Below are 19,506 nucleotides of genomic sequence, written 5' to 3'. Positions count from 1 at the left end.
AATTCAATCAATAATATTTCAAATGATAATTGAGATAAATGCAATATTTTTTTCAATTTTCAGTTGAAGTTCATCAAGCCAGAGTTGTATGCCAAATTTTACTGAAATCTGTGACATAGCCCATTTACTGTAACTTGACCTTAATGCAAGTAATTGTACTTATCAGTAATTTGTATATTTTCCCTTTGATCTTACTGCCTAATATTTTCGAGTATCAACATACTATTCACTGAAAATATTAGGCAAAACATTGCATGACGTCATAACATTGCGTGATGTCATAATTACCGATAAACAGAACAATAGGTAGTTTCGTTTTTGATACTGACTATATCATGTTGAATACTGTAAACCAACTTATTTTCGCGGATACTTTATTTCGCGTTTATACCCAGCTAGTCAACTTCGCGGTGATTTAATTTTGCGATTTTCTTATTACTTAATGTAATTTGATAGGGAAAGATCCAAGTTATTCCTTTTCGCGACGATTTAATTTCGCATTATATTTTTACCCGCGAAAGTAGCGAAAATAAATCGCTCGCGAAATTTAGTTGGTTAACAGTATCTTAACTCGCCCTTACAGGCTCGTCTAGATATTCCACATGATATAGTCAGCATCAAAAACTCAACTACCAATTATTCTATATATATTCTAGGACTCACTTTTAAGACATAATTCTGAAATGTTGTGCAACCTGTTTTCTTGTTAATAAAATATTTTGAACTCCACTTTATAGGGCATCTTATGATGTCTATATGGTGAGAGATACTGCTAATGTTCACATTGTGAGCTATAGATGTATTTGATTGTGGTATTATCTTATGTACATTTATCCTATATCATTGCATTTACATATTTTTTTTACTGCAATGTAATTAGTGATTTAGTGTATTATTATATGATTATAAAATAAATAACAGGAATAAAATTCAAAATAATCATCTTTAATGTGTATTATTTTACATCTTACAATCAAGGATCACAAAGATCCTTTTTACTGTAGTGTGCGAACCCCATTCTTTTGCATTTGAGTTTTTATATATACATGCATATGGATATTGCCTGTATTATTATACATTATAAAATCATTCTTTAACAACATTACATATATATATATATAAGAAACAAATGATCTCAAGATTAAAACAAAACATGCAGTTCATACATGTTTGTCAAATAACAATTACATATCCTACATACACTGTTTTAGTTTCAACAAAATATTCAAAGGTGACAATCTATGGCCCCAGTTTGAATCTTATTTCTCAATACATTGTTAACCACAAAAAAAAATTGACCAATGATGTAATAACATGTAACTTTTACAATGAAAATGATATGTAACTGGCCATACAGTTTTAGTATAAAGCCGGGGCATTTTTTGGTGAATGAGGGTCAAATCAAACTGTGAAATTGTTCTCTATGAAGTGTTACCATTTACTTTTTAGAGGAATTTATCCACTTATTTGCTAACTAGGATCTTTGAAAAAATTCCTTTTACTTAATCTAATCTTCAATAAAATTTATAAAATCATTTAAGTCCCAATTACTACCAAGGATATATCAGGAATGGAACTTGAGTAAGTCTATGCATTACCCCAGTAACCTTATATGTAGCTCAATCAAGACCTCCTCTAATAAATGTCATGTCAAGTTATTATTCTAACAAACCAAGTTTGGGATAAATTGATTGAAATAGATTATTTGTATAATGTCCAGTGACAATTATTTCATGCATAATAAGTATAAATGAACAATAAAATGTGCAAATATTTCCCCAAAACCTACATAAACTACCAATTCATTTGATATTGTCAGATAAAATAGTGTTCTTAAAAAGTTAAGTTTTGTTGTGAAAATGTCCCTTAACAATAAATAGTTGACATCCATATCTAAGTTCTATGTAGCGACAAGAAAACAGCTTTGTGTAACAGAAATGAACTCAAAGAACATAACCTGACGATGAACTCTATGATATTTGCATACACCATTCAATTACATTAATTACATATTGGATTGATTGTACAAAATGTCATGAACAATGATTGAAATGGTTTAGTTGAATTTACACTTTGAAAAGTCCATCTCTGGATGCTGTTTCATAAATCTGAAAATAAAGAAATGAACAAACCATTATTCAATGATTATTGCTTTCATTTATGAAAACATATTGTCCTACATTCTATCCTAAAAATCTAGTATAATTTGGCATTGTACATGGTCATTCTTTTTTCAGACCTCACTACACTAAATCCATGGATGTATAATGATTGATATTTTAGAAAGGGATAACATGATTTATTAGTTGTAAATAGCCTTAAGCTAGATCAGTAATTGTGAGTTCCCTTAAGATTGATAGGTACATTGTATCTTTTGTTTGTTGCTTTTTTTCCTTCAAGCTAATCTGATAGGTCACACCATTTGCATCTTCATATAGGTTGCTGTCTGCCTTGTTATAAATAATCTGGTTTGATATTTTGGCGTAATGCCCAAGCCTTTGTAGCTGACTATGCCATTAATGTTTTGCTCATTGCTGATCTTTTGCTCTTATGTGACCTGTAATTGCCTACATTTGGTTTCTAATGCATATTTCTACAATGGCAATCATACCACATCTTCTTATTTTTACATATATATATCGATAACCCTATTCCTGTGTTTTGTTGTATTGTATTATTAACAAATGCAATTTCCTAATACATCCCTTATTAAACATAACCATACAGTTGGAAGGCAAACGCCTGAATCTGACAGATAGAGGTCAATTTGTCGACAAAAAAAGAACCCGTATGCAAAATGTTTACGCCCACAAACAGCGCCACCTATAATTTTTTCTACGGCATCTTTGAGAACGATGTCGCATTCTGTAGTAAATTAAAACATTAAATTAACTAAAACATAGAAAAGTAAGTGTAAAACACAAATTGAAAGATATATTTGCAGATGACTGTTTATGCATGATACGCTGGCAATGTGCGCAAGGTCCTTTAATCCAAGACTGAAAATTAGTTTGTTTCCTACGTCAAGATGGCGGATTTCAATGTTTACATTTTTTCACCTATTTATAATCTGACAGAATCTCGTATCCAATCATTTATTAGCAATTTTATTATTGATCTTTGAAGATCATCCAATTGCATTTGCCGTTAGAAAGTGGCTACACGTTACCAGCCGTCGTTACAAAGTAGCCATGTGTTTTGTGGGGATACCTTGGGAATGTTGTGTATTCAAAAGTTACGGTAAAAATCAATGTTATCTTCCTTATATTTCCATGCATACACAATTTATAACAGCAAATACATTCTTAACAGACCCCATAAGGTAAACGGACATATTTAACTGTCTGCTTGAGCAAAAATTCGTGTAAATAAGCCTGATGGATCGTTTTGAATTCAAGCACAGCAGACAAACACGTGGTAGATTGTTTATGTTTGACAGTTTGTTTACTTGAATTGCACGTTGATGTTACTATATTCTTACCAATAACCTTTATGGTGTTATACTTTCAATAGTTATATAATAAATCTTACCCAAGAAAAACGTCTAGGTAGGTGCAGGGACTTCTTTTACTTGGTCCTTAACTAATGAGGGTGTAATGATACATTACCGCATTTTTTTGCATTTGATATATTTCATGGACATGTACATTTTGTGTACACAAAGAACAATAAAAGTAAATGAACGTACATGGGTTTAATTCCCACCCTAGGTATACATTTTGACTCTCATGACAGGTTGGAACAAATAGAGCAGATAGCATTTGACAATAATGTAATGCTAAAATGCTGATTGATGGGGTTAAATCATCAACATATTTTTTTCTAGTATACAGCAGCTCCTCTAAGGGTTAGTAAGGGTACTTTACTAAAAGTCCAGTGGCTAAGTCCTGTCTTTTTTGCCTCTGATATTTACTAATTTATATTATAATTTCTAATATTCTCTTGTGCATGTAGTAAGGCAAAAGCTATTGTTACTCTTATTTTCCTCATTTGCCTTAAAACAATGGAATGTATTGATTGTTGATGTATGTCAAGTGACTTGTAATTTAACTGTCACTGCTAACAGAGACTTGGACTCTGGGTGATAAGTTTCCAGGCTGTTATGTCATTGGCAACTATACCATAAATGTCAGTTTCCCCTTTATAAGTTTTTAAGAAAGGAATTTAATGATAATATAATAATAAGTTGTAAAAAAATTGAAAAGTTAAGCACAAGTGACAAATCTAATTGGCTTTTTATTCAAGAAAACCTAGAGGCATTGAAAAGTGACTGTGTAACAATTTAAAATAAATGTTTTGAACTCAGAAAGTTATCAATATATATATATAGAGAGTACAGATAATGTTTTAATTGGGCATTTGGGAATGTTTGCCTGTTAATTGAAGATATAATTATTATATGCCTTTTCAAATATATGTGTGGCTCTGAACTAGCTGTGGTTTAAAATCTAAGAATTGAGTTGGTTAATTTATATTTATCTGATTTATTTCAACATCATTGATCCATTATATATGCACATATATAAATCATTGTAATACATGTACATTACTTTGCTCTTCATATGCCCTTTAATTGGAATAAAATATCTTGTCTTATACCACATTTCTTTATTTTAGTACTGACAGGTTAACTTTTAAAAGCATTTGTAAAGTAAGTGAGTTGATGACAAGCTTAGTCAATGATTGTAAATCCAGATAATGTCATGAGTTTTTGTTTTTATAAAAGTAAATAATGTGATTAAACTGGTTATCTCAATTAAAAGAACTGACATTCTGCTTTGATACTATGAGATTATTTCTGATATCAGAATAATAAATTTCTTAAAGAACTTTGTCCTTTTTCAAAAAAGTTCTGAACATACTGTATTTAAGTGAAGTCAGTTTTGTTTTTGTTTAAGACTACTATTATATGGGAGGTGACCACAATCTCTATGTTATACATTGAAGTAGTCTCAGGTTTTTGTAGTCCAATTGACTATGCATTTTAGAGCAGGTAAATGTGAATTTGGATTAAATTTGAAGTTGATTCAGTATATCTAATGACATAATACCACTATTTTATTTCAACAAAGCATTTTCAAATTTTATTTACTGGTCAGCTGATGTTATTATCCAATCAATAATTGATTATCAAGGACTTAACAGTTGGTTGCAGGACTTTTGAATTCAAATATAAGAAAGAAGAAAAAATATAAAGCAAAACTTCAAATATTACATATAACAGGATTTATGACAACTGCAGGATATATCAAATTACAATACAGCTTTTGTTCAGTGATCTTTGTGTTGATTATAATGTTTTAAATCCCTTTCTGGTTCTTTGAATGTTCAGATTTTTTTCTCTTGATTAAGGCAAGCAACAGAACTTGTACAACTTATGTAGTTTCTTATCTCAGGGTGAATCCAGAAAATTTTAAACATAAGTGGTGGTATTCTCAACCAAGGATAAAAAGGAGGGTTCCAACTATATGCATGATCCCATTCAAATACATTAATAAATCTTCCATAAAAAGAGCAGCTGGTTCCAATCATCAGACTCCCTAAGATCTGAAACTGTATCTTAAAGCAGCTATAATAAAACAAAAATTGTACATGTACTTCTGGCTACTTCAGATTGATTTTATTTTCAATCTATGGTAATGGTCACAATTTTGAAGACTTTATATTTCCTTTTTTTTCCATATTTTTGTTTGTTTAAATGTAATCTTCTGCTTCTGCCTCTATTGTTACACAGGTTCTTCTGACAAATGACTGATAAACCCATCTTGTATCCTTCTATATACTAAAAGGGTGTTTGAGAATATATATACATTAAATTCAAGTTTCAGAGAGTCAGTCTGATATAAAATGTTGGTAATTGTCTTCTTTGGAAGTGTTCAAAAACCTGTAAGAACTTGAAAAAAATGTCATATTCAACATTTCCATGACTATTTTAATGTTACAACAGTAGGAGAACATGGAATATTGAAAGGTATTCAAGAACTCGTCGAAATTGATCTGCAATCATTAATTTTACTCATATTTACTGTTGTGAACTTGCAATTTCCTACGATGCGCGTACCGAGTTATCTCCCTTTGATCTCCGCTTCGCCACGAATAATCTGACAGAATTGCGTATCCGGGGTTTTTGTGATCTGATATTGTAATAATAGGAGCAAAAAATGGTTTTACTTCATATTTTATACCTCTCAACACGTTACCAAACCTATTTAAGGATTTATTAAGGATTTTCCGTGGACCTACGCAAATTTTCAGAAAAAAAGTTTCACTTCGCTCGTGAATTTATAACATTTTAACAATACTTTTTTATTATAATTATATAAAATAAGAAAGCTTATTCAATCTAGAATTGAACACTTTGGTTTTTATTAATGTACGAGTACAAATAAGACGATACGAGTCCGAAAACCACGAGGCATGCACGTTTACAAAAAAATCGTAAACTCTGACCTTTTATCACGTGACCAATGTCTTGAACTTAGAAGCCATTAAATCGTTTGCCGTTCAACTGATAGGTGTATTTGCCATGTCCAGAATGTAACATATGAAGCAAAAACTATCTACTACTCAGAAATTCTTGAATCTATATATGTTTCTCCTTTTGTTTATTGTGTTTTAAGATAGAGATTGTTCCAAGACTGTGAGCTACAATATATGACAAATAATTCTCTTACCTCCCTTGAATTAATCAATGGAGACAACTAGTACTGTGTTGTACTTACTTTCCTAAAACATCTTGTTTCTTTTGATCTTCAGATGTAGGTAATCCCATTTCTCTCTGTCTTTGGTCATACATCATTTTCTCCACCACACCTCGGGTTTCTCCATCCAAATCTCCAAGCTATTGTATGATAGAAAATAAGTTATTTGAGAATTGACAACAAGTTTTGTTAAAAGTTATATTAATTTTCTTAATAAAACTACAAACAGTACCAGGTCACTCAAACCACAGAAATTAGACAATTAGATTACTAGGTGTAACTGGTACTGACCATAACATTCTAACAATCTCACAAGGTCAACACACCAGTAGATAAAAGAATAGTACTTTTGATGTTAAAACATGTTTTTAAATTTTGCATAGTGGTAAAAGAAATTATGTGGTATTAAAATGTATTTTCTTAATCTTAAAATAATTAAGAACACACTAGTCACATATAATAATGAATCTCTGAGAAGACAATTTTGCCTCAATTTGTTTAATTAAGGGGGAGATAATTAAACTAGATATTATAGCAAATCATAAACATTTTCCAAAAAAATTATAAAATAAACTGTTGACATAGAGATATGTCTCACCTACATATAATTTGATTGTAAAATGCAAATGTTGAAATTAAAATAGAAAAACTTATGATGCTTTAACATGTAACCTATGCAAAATATTTAGTCAATGAACCATGATGGAAGATACCGTGCAAAATAGTTTCAGTGGAAAACTGATATGATAATAAATCCACATACCAAAATCATTGACTTATCATTTGGTTAACCTTAAACTGACCTAATCACAAATTTTAACAAAAGTTTCAACCTCTAAAGACTATGACTGAGGGTAGAAGGCCAACTAATATCCATATTATTGAGATGTGCCAATGCTTATCCAACTGCATAACAAATATCATTGACTTCTGATATCAAGTAATTAACCGCAAAAAGAAATAATCACAAATGTTAACCTATTAAAAGTCAGATGGATTATATATATGTTTTGAATTTGTACCTTAGAGTTTTCTGGATTGACTTTTTTGGTATTAATTTCGGGTTCTGTTGTGACTACTCTACTCCACCACTCCATTTGGTTCACCTGAAAGGAAAGACAAAAAATCAAACAAACTGTAGTTATATTCAACTTATAAAACACATTTTAAAATTGTTTTTTTCTGACTCAAATGAAGTCTGGCAGTATATTGCAGTACAAATTACATAATTGTCAACCTTAGAATAGTTTTTAAGAAAAGTCTTTTCGATTAAAATTACAAGTGAAACTTTACTATGAACAGAATTAAATCTGAACTTTAGAATTATATCTGTGAAATTCCAATAAGAAACAAAAGAAAATTTAAAGCACAATAAAATTACATTAAGAAGAATGTTAATGCAGAGTATCTTTTTAACTTTATCCTTATTTTTAAATGAGTCAGCCTTCTTCTTAACACAAATCAATTCTAAAAATGTCTTATTAAAGATGTACTTGAGAAAGAATTTGGAATTTGTATCGAATGTTCAGACTCCTTAGTTTTTTTCTATGATATAGAGTAAAATATTTTGCCCCATAACACCCATTTTTGTTTTCATTTAAGACTTCAATAGCTCATAAAAGGTCATTTACCAAAATTTAAGCAGATTCTTAATTTTTTTTCTTTCGATTTGAGACCCAAATTATCCAAAGAGTCTGTCTTTTTTAAAGCTATATTTTAAAACTCAAATATCCAGAAACGAAGCCTCGTAACCAATCAATATTTTTAGGTTATTTTGTTATTTTTAAAACTAATGATCTTCTGACTATTAAGTATCAATTATAGATTCTTGATTCTTTTAATTTCACCTTAGTACATCCTTAATATCTATATAACTAACCTTCTGTATTGTAAGAACTAAACTTTTTCTATCTTCAATAATCCATGTAGATTCTTCTATTTTTATACTATTATATGTTTCACCATCAATTATTGGTGGATGACCTTTTAACCCTGCCTTTAATTTCTAAAAAAAACAAGAATAAAATTATACATAAAATGTTCTGCCACCTACATGTAATATTTGTCTGGACTAATTTTGGCGTTAAACAACACTTTCATCATTATTGGTTAATTCGAGGCAGACAGTTTCTATTGGTGCACTATGAATAATGTCATCTTTGAAAACAGACTATCCTTGTCGAATAAGATAAAGAGTTGACAGGACCTGCCAATTGTGCATTTGGAACTCACAACCTTAGTGGTGACAGGCTAGTGAAACAGCAGTTTACAACTTAGAAACACTGGGCCACCTTTGTCATGTATGTAATATTTGTAGGTGACCAATTAAACTGCCTTGAATTTCTCAAGATATCAAGTTAACCTATAGATAAAATATTTCATCAATTTGTATATGTAGATGACTTTCAATCCTCAATTAATTTTTATGTCTAAAAGAATTTTTCTTGATAAGATGCACACATGTAGGAAGTCAATGTATACTGTAGACTGGATAAATTTAATCTGAAAGCCATGCACATTTTTTTTACACAGTATTTCAGTTATTGAATGCGATAATAATTTTTAACACTTGTTCCCATAGTAAGTGTGATCAAGCATCTGATTTCCATGATCAATTGACAAATACAGTTATAGTCCAGTCAACTAAGTTTGAACCTCAAACTAATTACAACAGACAATTTTTTACTTCTTATCTAAAGCATTAAGCCCCAAATATACACAGAAAAAAGTCCCATAAAATCTAGCTTGAGGAAACTCAAAAACAACATTTTTAATTTCTTATGGAAATTTTACATTGGAAAGGGAGATAACTCTGCAAAATTAGTCTCTTTTTATGTCAGTTTTTGGTTGATTTTCTTGAAGTTAACAGTTGGTTTTTTTTATAATCTAAAGATGGCTTAAATATCAAGAATCAATAAAAAGTTATGATTTTGTATCAATTTTTATTGATGTTTCTGCCTTTTTTGCAGAGTTATCTCCTATGTCAATGCTATTCTCTGTAGGAAATTTAAAATCATAATTTTTATTATAAGTTAAATTTTATGGGACTTTCTTCAGTGTATATTTGGGGTATAATGCTAAAGATCAAAACTTAAAAATCTTTTGATGTAATTACTTCAAGGTAAGGGTCAAATTTATGCTAGATTGATTAGACTATCAAACATTTAAAGAAAGGTCACCCAAGGGAGAATATAAAAAATAATTTGTAAAAGAGATGACCTTTGAAATGAGGTTCAAAATGTATAGGTACCAAAGATATGTTCCTCCTTTTGATAGTAAACTATTATGCTATATATTATATATATATATATATATATAAATATACTAACCTTTTTCTGAATATCAACTACAACATCTTTAGGCTTCACAGGAAAAGATACTTTAAATGGTATTTTGATCTAAAAGCAAACCAAAACTAACCAATTAGAAAGTGTTCACATGGAAGACACTTATAGACATTTTAAAGTTACACAATAAATGTCAGTTTTAAAACCTTTGTTAAAAATTAATGCTGAGAACACCATATAATTCACACCTATTGTCTTTTTTTGTAATTAATAAGAAAAGATACCAATGTATATTAAAATTGAAGAACATCCCCTGATTCATAGGTATAGATCTGATAGGAACAGTTAAATAAAGTTTTTGAATTTCTTGTAGTGTAATTTTAGAAATTAATATTGCAGGCATTCTTTACTGTGATTTACAGTTACTATAAATGTGTGTTTTTTATGCATTTTTGCATTCTGCTACCGATAACCATTACCTCAATTTCATCTAGTGTTTGTCTCCATGAGTAATTTTCTAAGTCAGCGCCATTTCCTGCGTTGGGTTTTAACTTCCCTTTGTCTTTCTCATCTTCCTCCTCTTCATCCTCCTAAAATACATTTTATAGATTAAATTAGCACTGAACAGTAAAGATTGCTTTAATTTATTATTTGGTAGTAAAATTGAATATTGCATTGTATAAAGCATAAAATTGAAAATAAAAATGGGGAATGTGTCAAAGAGACAACAATCTGACCATAGAGTAGACAACAGCAGGTCACCAACAGGTATTCAATGCAGGGTGAACTACCCCCACCCATAATTTGTATAAAGCATTGGTTTTAGTTGATTCAACTACCATTCTGGACAAAGAAAGATAACTCCAATTTTCAAAGAAGATTTGAAAAAACATTGATTTTATATTGATTCAACTATAATCAGGGACAAAGGAAGAGAATTCCAATTTGAAAAAAAAAATACTTGCTTGATATTATAGATTTGTTTTAGCTATTTTTCCATTTGAAAAGGGCATAACTCTAGAACAGTAAAAGTGACACCATCAGAATTCAAACCTGATTTGTATTTAGTGGTAATAAACATTGTGTACAAAGTTCATAACATTTATTTGAGGCAATTTAAAGTTAGGGAACGGAAAGATGTACGTACAGACAGACAAGGGTGAAACTTAATGCCCCCTCAGCTAGACCATGTTAGCATCATAATATTACTGTTTCTTCTTTTTGCATGCATAGTTTAAAGCTCTATAATCACCTAAAAATAAATTGCAGGTATCATACCTTTTTCTCCTCCTCTTTTGTTTCTTCTTTCTTATCTTCCTCAACGGGTTTTTCTTCCTTTTTATCATCTTTTTTCTGTAAAACAATTGAAAAAAATATTAAAATTGAAAGTTTGCAATAAATCCTACCAAAGAGATTAATATAATAGGTCTTAGATATAATAACTCAACAAGAATACGTCAAAAAACATTAAAGCAAAGGAATGAAGATTTTAAAATTCAACTGTCACTTATAAGATAGAACATAGGTATGTGCACAAGAGTGAACAAGAGATCAAAATAATAAGACTGAATTCTAGTTTGAAACATCCATTACAATTTCAGTATACAAGTTATACTGTGGATTCATTATTATCTATAATTTGTGAATTGTGTTTGTAAAGGTAAAGGAGGCATTAAAATATTCAACAAAATCCCAATTTTTCTATACTCTTGAGCTAGAATCATATATTCCCAAAAAGATAATTTTCCTTAATCCACGAAAAAACTAAAGAAAACAGATTAAATCCACAGAACCATCATTTAAGTCTTTTAATACATCATAAAAGACCATATTAAACACCTGTTCTATTTCTTGTTGTATTTTTTCAGCTTCTTCATCTGTAATTTCTTTAATTTTTGGCTCTTCTTCCATTTTCTTTCTCTCTTCCTCTTCCTTTTGTTTTTTCTTGGCAATTCTCTCTTTCCTTTTTTGTTCCTCTTCATCTTTTTCTTTTTTAATCTCTGCCATTTTTTGTTCTGCCATATCTTGGTAACGTTTAAAAGAATTCATAATCATCTGAAATAAAAGACAAAGACTTAAATCTGAAAACATGTGTATTCAATTTTAAGACAAAGAATTGTGTAAATCAACTTATGCTGCATATCATGTACATGTATATGCATTTGTTTTTGTAGAAAAAGATTAAAAAACTTTATGACCTCTGCATTTTTGTGTTTGTGAGATGATTATTTCTAAATCAGCTTGTAACAATGTTGATAACTTATGTCCATGATGAATGTTGGTACGTGTGAAGACATAAATTCAATTTTACTAACACAAATAATGGCAAGACTTCCTTTTGAACCCCCTACATGTACAATGTGTATGCCTATTCCATCAACAGACAGGGGTTTGAAGGGAAATCTTTCCCAGATAATTACTCTTACACACTGTAGTATATGTGTTAACTAACAAGCTGTCCTTATGGCAAATCTATATTGTAATATGATCCGAAGGACCTTTGGCTAATCTATAACATCTATTGACTCAGAGGCAATATTCACTAAGATAGATATGGGAAGATGTGGTGTGAGTGCCAATGAGACAACTCTCCATCCAAATAACAATATAAAAAAGTAAACCATTATAGGTCAATGTACGGCTTTCAACACGGAGCCTTGGCTCACACCGAACAACAAGCTATACAGGGCCCCAAAATTACTAGTGTAAAACCATTCAAATGGGAAAACCAACGGTTTAATTTATAAATCAAAATATAATATACATGTAGCTCACAAAATAAGGTCTAGAATCAAAAATTTACATTTTGTAACAGCAAACTATTATGTGACAATGTCTGTGACATTTCAACACTGGTGTTTGATGGAGTTAGTATTGCCTTGGATTTTTAATTTTTCTTTGTTACGTTTTGTGTATTGTAACTTCATTGTAAGTTTGTTTTTCTTAAAAAATATTTAAAATGAAAAATGTAACGTCCTACCTTTTCCCCATCTCCTCTCAAGCCTCCTGTGTAAAAGTCTGTCTTTCTTAATAAGAAACTAAAGAAGGCACTTATCAACTGCAAAATGTGAGAAAACGCATATATGAATAAACATATACATGTACATGTATTTATATATCTACATGTACATCCATAACATGAACAATATTACACATTTAACAATATTGCTCAAACAGTTAATATTTTATGAATAGTTTTTGGAAAACCATGACAACTGTGTGATCTAAATCAGGCCATCTGGTTTGAATAGTTTGACATTTGTCATTATGGTTGGTGAATATGCATTTTTAGTTATCATTATTATATGTACATTACCAGTCAAATGCATGTTAACCATTTTTTCTTTATACCATACTGGGAACAGTATATCTAAACTTAAAGGGAAACAAATCTGCTTTTTAGTATAAAATTGATAAAATCTCGCACTTTACTAGACTTTAAGAGATTGATTCAATGGTAGCATCTGACTGAAAAACTATTGAAATAGATAAACCACATAATAGACCACTTTCAAGTTCATCCGTCACTGGAAAAAACTCGTCAAATATACGCCCCTTTGTGACATCATTTACCAGATAAAGGGGTTCACCTGTATCCCCGCACTATAAACGTTCATCAAGCGTCTTAGTGATCGTCATTGTACAGGATAAACTAGAAATAAAGTTTGTTCAGTAGGTACTAAATCACAATTCCCTAATGACAGCGGTGCAGATCATCAATTATGAGAATTCAATTTGCCGAATAATTTGTGCAATATAGCTTTTATAGTTTTTTCAACCACTTGCTCAACATGGAAACGGAAGTGACCACGCACCTGAACGCACGAGTGACGTTCACTAAAACCAAAATTTTTGACAGAATGCATCGAACTCGAAAGTTGTCTATTGTAATTCTAAATCAAAACAAGTTTTAACATACAGTAGATATATATTTAGTTATATTATATTTTCTTGTTTTTTTTGTGAGATCACCATGATTACAACGAGATTCAATATGGCTGAACAAAATAGGTGGAGAATGTATACAAATGGGAAAAAATAGATAAGTTTTTAGGAAATGAATATTAAACAGAGTTCGCGAGAAATGTCAGTCCTCAGGATTTTACCACCAAAATTTTGCATAGGACTGACACAATTTTAATATTTTTCAATAGAATTAATAGTCATGAGAACCAGTAGATTTTCTTCAAGGACCACCAGGAAAAAAAAATTTTGCAAACTCTGTTAAAACATAAATAGGTATGTCATATCTTAAAAAAAATATTGAACAAAACGAACTATATATTTTGACATTTAGCTTTGCATGGATTATAATAAACAATAAATGTTTGGGTAGACATTTTGAAAGTGCAACCTGCACCAGTCCTGGGTCGCAATTCCGAAACATTTTGAAATAGAAAAATCTGAAGCTCTATGGGCTGCAAATACATGAAATAGTAAAAATATAACATAAGGTCTTAAGAGCTATGGATTTCAGCTATATACAATGTATGTTCCTGCTAAAATGTACATGTATACTCAAGTATGAACTGTCTAAAAGAATCCATGACAAATCGCCCCACACTTAATCGCCCCACTTTTTCACCAACTCGCCCCACTTTTAAAAAAACGCCCAAACCTGGATTACCAAATTAATTCGCCCCACTTATGAAATGTGTTAAATCCCGTGAATATTACTCCTGCCAACTCGCCCCACTTAATGAAGAACGGTAAAAATCTAGATAAATATATTATTAACCAGGATGAATTAAGTAATGCCAACTCGCCCCACTTATGGAAAAAGATATTATCCCGTTGAATATAAGTTAAATTTCGAGAATATTAATCGATAAACACAATTTTCTTTTTGTTAAATAATCGGTAATTTCTGTATTTTATAAATATCCTAAAAAAATATGCAATTTTTTATTCAGAAATAACTCATATTTATCAAATGTTCATGAATTGAGGAAAAAACGTCATTTTTTACTGCATGTTTATCTAAATAAAAAAAAATCCTCTATTTACAGTTTTATAAAATTTGGGTCACATAATCTCCCTGAAAAATGAAACAAAAAGCCGTTTTGAAAAATAGGGGTCCATGAACTCGTTTTCAAATTAAATCAGTTTAAATGATAAAAATCAGTCGAAAAATGCATCTTTTCCCGATATGTCACAGTTTGACGTCGCGAAAATAACAAATTACGTTAGCAACGTCACTGCCTTCCCTGTAACTGTATCGTATGCCCTTAACAGGTTTCTTTTCAATTGTTATGCAAATAACTAAGCTTAAAAAAATACAGTTATTCTTCAACAATACGAAAATTATTTTTAGAATTATAATTTCAGTTTATCAATAATAGTAATTAAATAAATTTTCAGTTTGTTTGTATTCTGTGTACATGTAGATTAGTTTTCATTAAAATGGGGCGAGTTTTTATTTTTAATTATGTATTTATCTAATTATTACCGTTTTCCATTAAGTGGGGCGAGTTGGCAGGAGTAATATTAAACATGATTTAACCAATTTCACATTTTCACAAGTGTGGCGATTTAGCAAATCAGTTTGCGGCGTTTTTTTTAAAAAGTGGGGCGAGTTGGTGAAAAAGTGGGGCGATTAAGTGTGGGGAAATTTGCCAGTGGGGCGACTTGTCCTGCTTCCGTCTAAAATATACAATGAACTCAATATATAAATTCGTTTCAACTTAGTCTACATGCCATTCAATTAACCATCCATGTTATCACGCAGGAAGACTGCCAATTGGAAAAAAAAATACAGATACCAGAGACATGTATACTAAAGAGATTAGCGACTTGTAAATCTCGCTGACTTCACGCGTGTAAACTCGTACCCAGCATCCTCTAATCATATGATAACGAGATTAGCGGTAGTCTAATAATCGATAATAATCACTCGGAAGACCCTTTTGTATTTCTTTGTATTAAGGACCAGGACAAAGACTCTCAGAATTAAAATCTTGTATTGTAAACAAATTCGCAGGTGAATAATAATGAGACTGTTCACATGTAGCATCAATCGGTCTGTTAATTAGAGGGTCTCATGATTTATAGGTGTGTATGTGGAAAATTATTACCTTTGCAGGAAATAACTGTGTAATGTCGAAGATGTCAGCAAGTGAAATTTCCCCTTTTAAAATTAAAATTTCATATATATATCAATATTTATATCTATATTAAAATTGATGCTTGGTGGTTATTGTGATATTCATGATGTCCAAGACAGATTTTTTATCATCGGACGACTATTTAGATTTAGATATATTGTTAGGGGAATACACAGACACTGACCTAATTGTAGATAGTGACGACGACTTTGTTCTAGCGACAGGTGTGCACCCCCCCCCCCCCCCCAAAAAAAAAGGGTCCGTAAAAAGACTAGCTGCAACATAGACTTATATGCACGTGTAGTAAATTTGAAAAAAAACCTGTTATGAAACAGACACACATCTATCTATGATACTAGATACGAAATAAATATATAAAGGTCGACCTCTGATGAGGGTTTACCTGGGATTATTCCCGAAAGAACCCGAAACATTGCATATTAAATTCTAAAGAATTAAGCAATAAAAAGTACGTAGTGTCATGTCAGAAATATTGATACCATACCATGAATAAGTGAGTTTATGGTCAATTTATAAAACTATATGTCTTATTAAGCATAACAACTTGACAAGATATGTTGGGCTACTTTACACTGTGATAAAAAGTTTCAAGTTTTAACACCAGGGGTTCACACTACCTTGTTTATGATGTTAATAATTAATCTAGAAAGACTTCATCAATTTGTTAACAACAGGTGACATTTCTGCATGTCCAAGTGGTTTAATTACATGAGTTACTAACTTATTAAGAGGAAGAATTATACAGCTACTGATAACATAACATGTTTGATCTTTACTTCACGTACCTTACAGGATGTTTACTTATTAATAGGCATGATAGGTGTCAAATTATAAACAGTTTTATTACCATGATCAAGATTTTTAATTAGCAACATTAAAACCTGAATCAATGGAGCTTAACAACAAGAACATTAGCATGTGTTTAGTAATTTAATTATCAAGTCAAAGAACATTATGACTCTGAAGCCATTTTGAGACCATTCAAGTAGTTTTGTTATCCAACAATCATTTTATTCAGGATTACCCTAGTCCAACTATGATAGAAGAAACCGTTTTATAGACCTTATATGTCATTGATTAAACAAGCACAACCTCGAAATATTGCTTAGGCCACACCAATTTAATTTCTTGTTCTACGGATTTTTGGACTCCAAAAATTGGGGCGAGCGAGCGATTTGAAAATTTTAATAAAAAAATATTTAATTTGCAAATTTTTGAGGCGAAGCTTAAAAAGTAAAGGCGAGCGATTATAATTTTTTTTTGTAAACATAAAATAGTAGGTTTTGACTATATTAAAACTTGATTTATCACTTGTACCTTGACATTTCTTTAATTTATGAAGTATTTTTCCCTGTTCAACAAGAAATAATTGAATAATTAAATCTGGTCTATGTATGTGTGACTGACAATGAGACAATTCTCCATCCAAGTCATAATCAGGTTCAGAACAACCCCTTAATGTTGTGAATATCCCTTTTATGAGGGGTCAAAATAAGTTATAATATATTTTTTTTGTAAAAACACTTTAAGTACAAAAGGGCTTATATTTTCCCAAAGAACTATAATATTTGGTATTAAATGGTCAAAACATGTCCAAGAATTTTGTAATATTCCTGGACTTTAACCATGTTAACACATTTACTTTAAGTTACATATTATTCAAAATAAGTGGACCCATCCCTCCTTTAGAAAAGTTGTTTAAAATACAATGTATTTCTCCTCTTTTTGAGTAAAAAATTCTAAGTTGTCAAAGGTTTTGTATAGTAGCACTGTACAAATCCTTAGTATTTCTATTTTCTTTTCTACAACAGTAAACATGGTAAAATGACCCCTTCAATGCCCTTGTCTGAGGGAGGGTTGATCCCAACCTGATATGACAAACATAGGTCAAAGTACGGCCTTTTACACAGAGCTTTGATCAAGACAAACCAGCAAGCTATAAGGGACCACAACTTAGTATTGTACACAATTCGAACAGGAAAACCAACGATCTAAATTATATTTCCAAACGGGAAAATACCAATGAACCATATCAACAAACGATAACTGATGAACGACAGGTCCGTGAATCAACAATGACAGGTGCACAAACCTGCAGCAGGTATGACCGTAAGTTAACCATACATTATAATTGCAGTTGAAGGCAAATCCTTCAGAAGTTCTTTGTACTTTATTTTAACAACGAACATTTATTTATAGGGAATATAAGTTATGGGGAAAGAAACCAACGTTTTGTTCTGTACTGGTATTTCTATTTATATCGGAGCACTCCCGCTTGGAATAAAATTGGTTTCATGCTGAAACAAATATTCTCGCAGATATTTACAGTGTTGTGGGGTGCTGATAGGTTTAAAATCGTTATATAAAGGCTAGACTGTGATTTTAAAAAACAAATGTTGAGATCTTTATATAATATTTACAAAAAAACGGTGCGGGAAATGGACATGATTTCATTTCCGGATGCGGGAAGCGGGAATATAATAAAAATAAAAAAAATCTGTTTTGAAAAAAATAGGTGCGGGCGGGTCCGTCGTACAAGGAATCAAATTGGTGTGGCCTTAGTTTTATTTATTTTTGTTCCAAAAGTCGGGAGCCTTATCGAGTACTGAATCTAAAATTTGGGCTTCTTGAATCGGGATATAAATTCGCCTATAATTTGATTAACTATTACTAAAGAAAGCTTAAATTTACAAATAAACTATGCCTCTACATAAATTCAAGTTATTCTTAACTGAATTGTGTTTATATAGATTGTATTTTATTATAATTTGGTTGTTTTCTGTACGTTAAAGCTGTTTGTAAATAATCAATATGGCGGATTGTTTGACGAATTATCAACTCTCGAGAAATCTCGTGCACACGCGTGAAGTTGATCGCTGGTTAATAGCCGTAATGATAAGTTGCCAATCTCTGTATTTATATGTCTCTGCAGATACTGAGTAATTTTTCCCAACAAATGTTGGGTCTGCAAATTTGTGTAGGCATTATTTTCTCAGCAGAATTCGAACCCTGGTTTTGAGACATGTGCATATATCTATATACATATATGTATAATGAGAGAGAGTGAATGAAGGGAGAGGGGGTGATATAGATAGCCAGGAAGAACATTCTAGACCATTTCAGATCTCTAGATTGACTTCCAAGCACAATTTTCTTCATGTTACCCAATATTTGGGTAAAATGAATTAAAATACCTCTTGTATCCCACCATCACACTGCTGTGCCATAGCAAGCAACATGCCATCAAATCTTGTGGGATCTGCCATTGTTTTATTTGTCTGGTAAGTGTAGTTTGCAGGTCTTCTTTCGCTTTCAAAATCGTTGAACGGAAATGTGCATGTCCACACCGGACATCTAGGTGCTCTGAAAACTTATCTGTTCGTTCAAAAATCA

At 31.0% G+C, this 19,506-nt stretch overlaps 1 protein-coding gene across 1 annotated transcript; it reads right to left on the bottom strand.

The window, feature by feature from the left end:
* Positions 1–929: 929 nt before the first annotated feature.
* Positions 930–19,505, bottom strand: LOC134687325 (nuclear migration protein nudC-like). The gene is made up of 10 exons (XM_063547533.1): positions 19,308–19,505; positions 12,969–13,046; positions 11,828–12,043; positions 11,267–11,341; positions 10,468–10,578; positions 10,031–10,099; positions 8,581–8,706; positions 7,724–7,807; positions 6,723–6,841; positions 930–2,108 (listed from the first exon to the last, which is right to left on the bottom strand). Exons 1-10 carry the CDS (start codon positions 19,377–19,379, stop codon positions 2,057–2,059), a joined length of 1,002 nt encoding a protein of 333 aa, XP_063403603.1. The 5' UTR covers positions 19,380–19,505; the 3' UTR covers positions 930–2,056.
* Position 19,506: the final 1 nt, after the last annotated feature.

Source organism: Mytilus trossulus, chromosome 10, assembly GCF_036588685.1.
Source record: "Mytilus trossulus isolate FHL-02 chromosome 10, PNRI_Mtr1.1.1.hap1, whole genome shotgun sequence".
Lineage (NCBI taxonomy): Eukaryota > Metazoa > Mollusca > Bivalvia > Mytilida > Mytilidae > Mytilus > Mytilus trossulus.
Note: the sequence above shows the minus strand (reverse complement) of the source record. Positions and strands in the feature narration are given on the sequence as shown.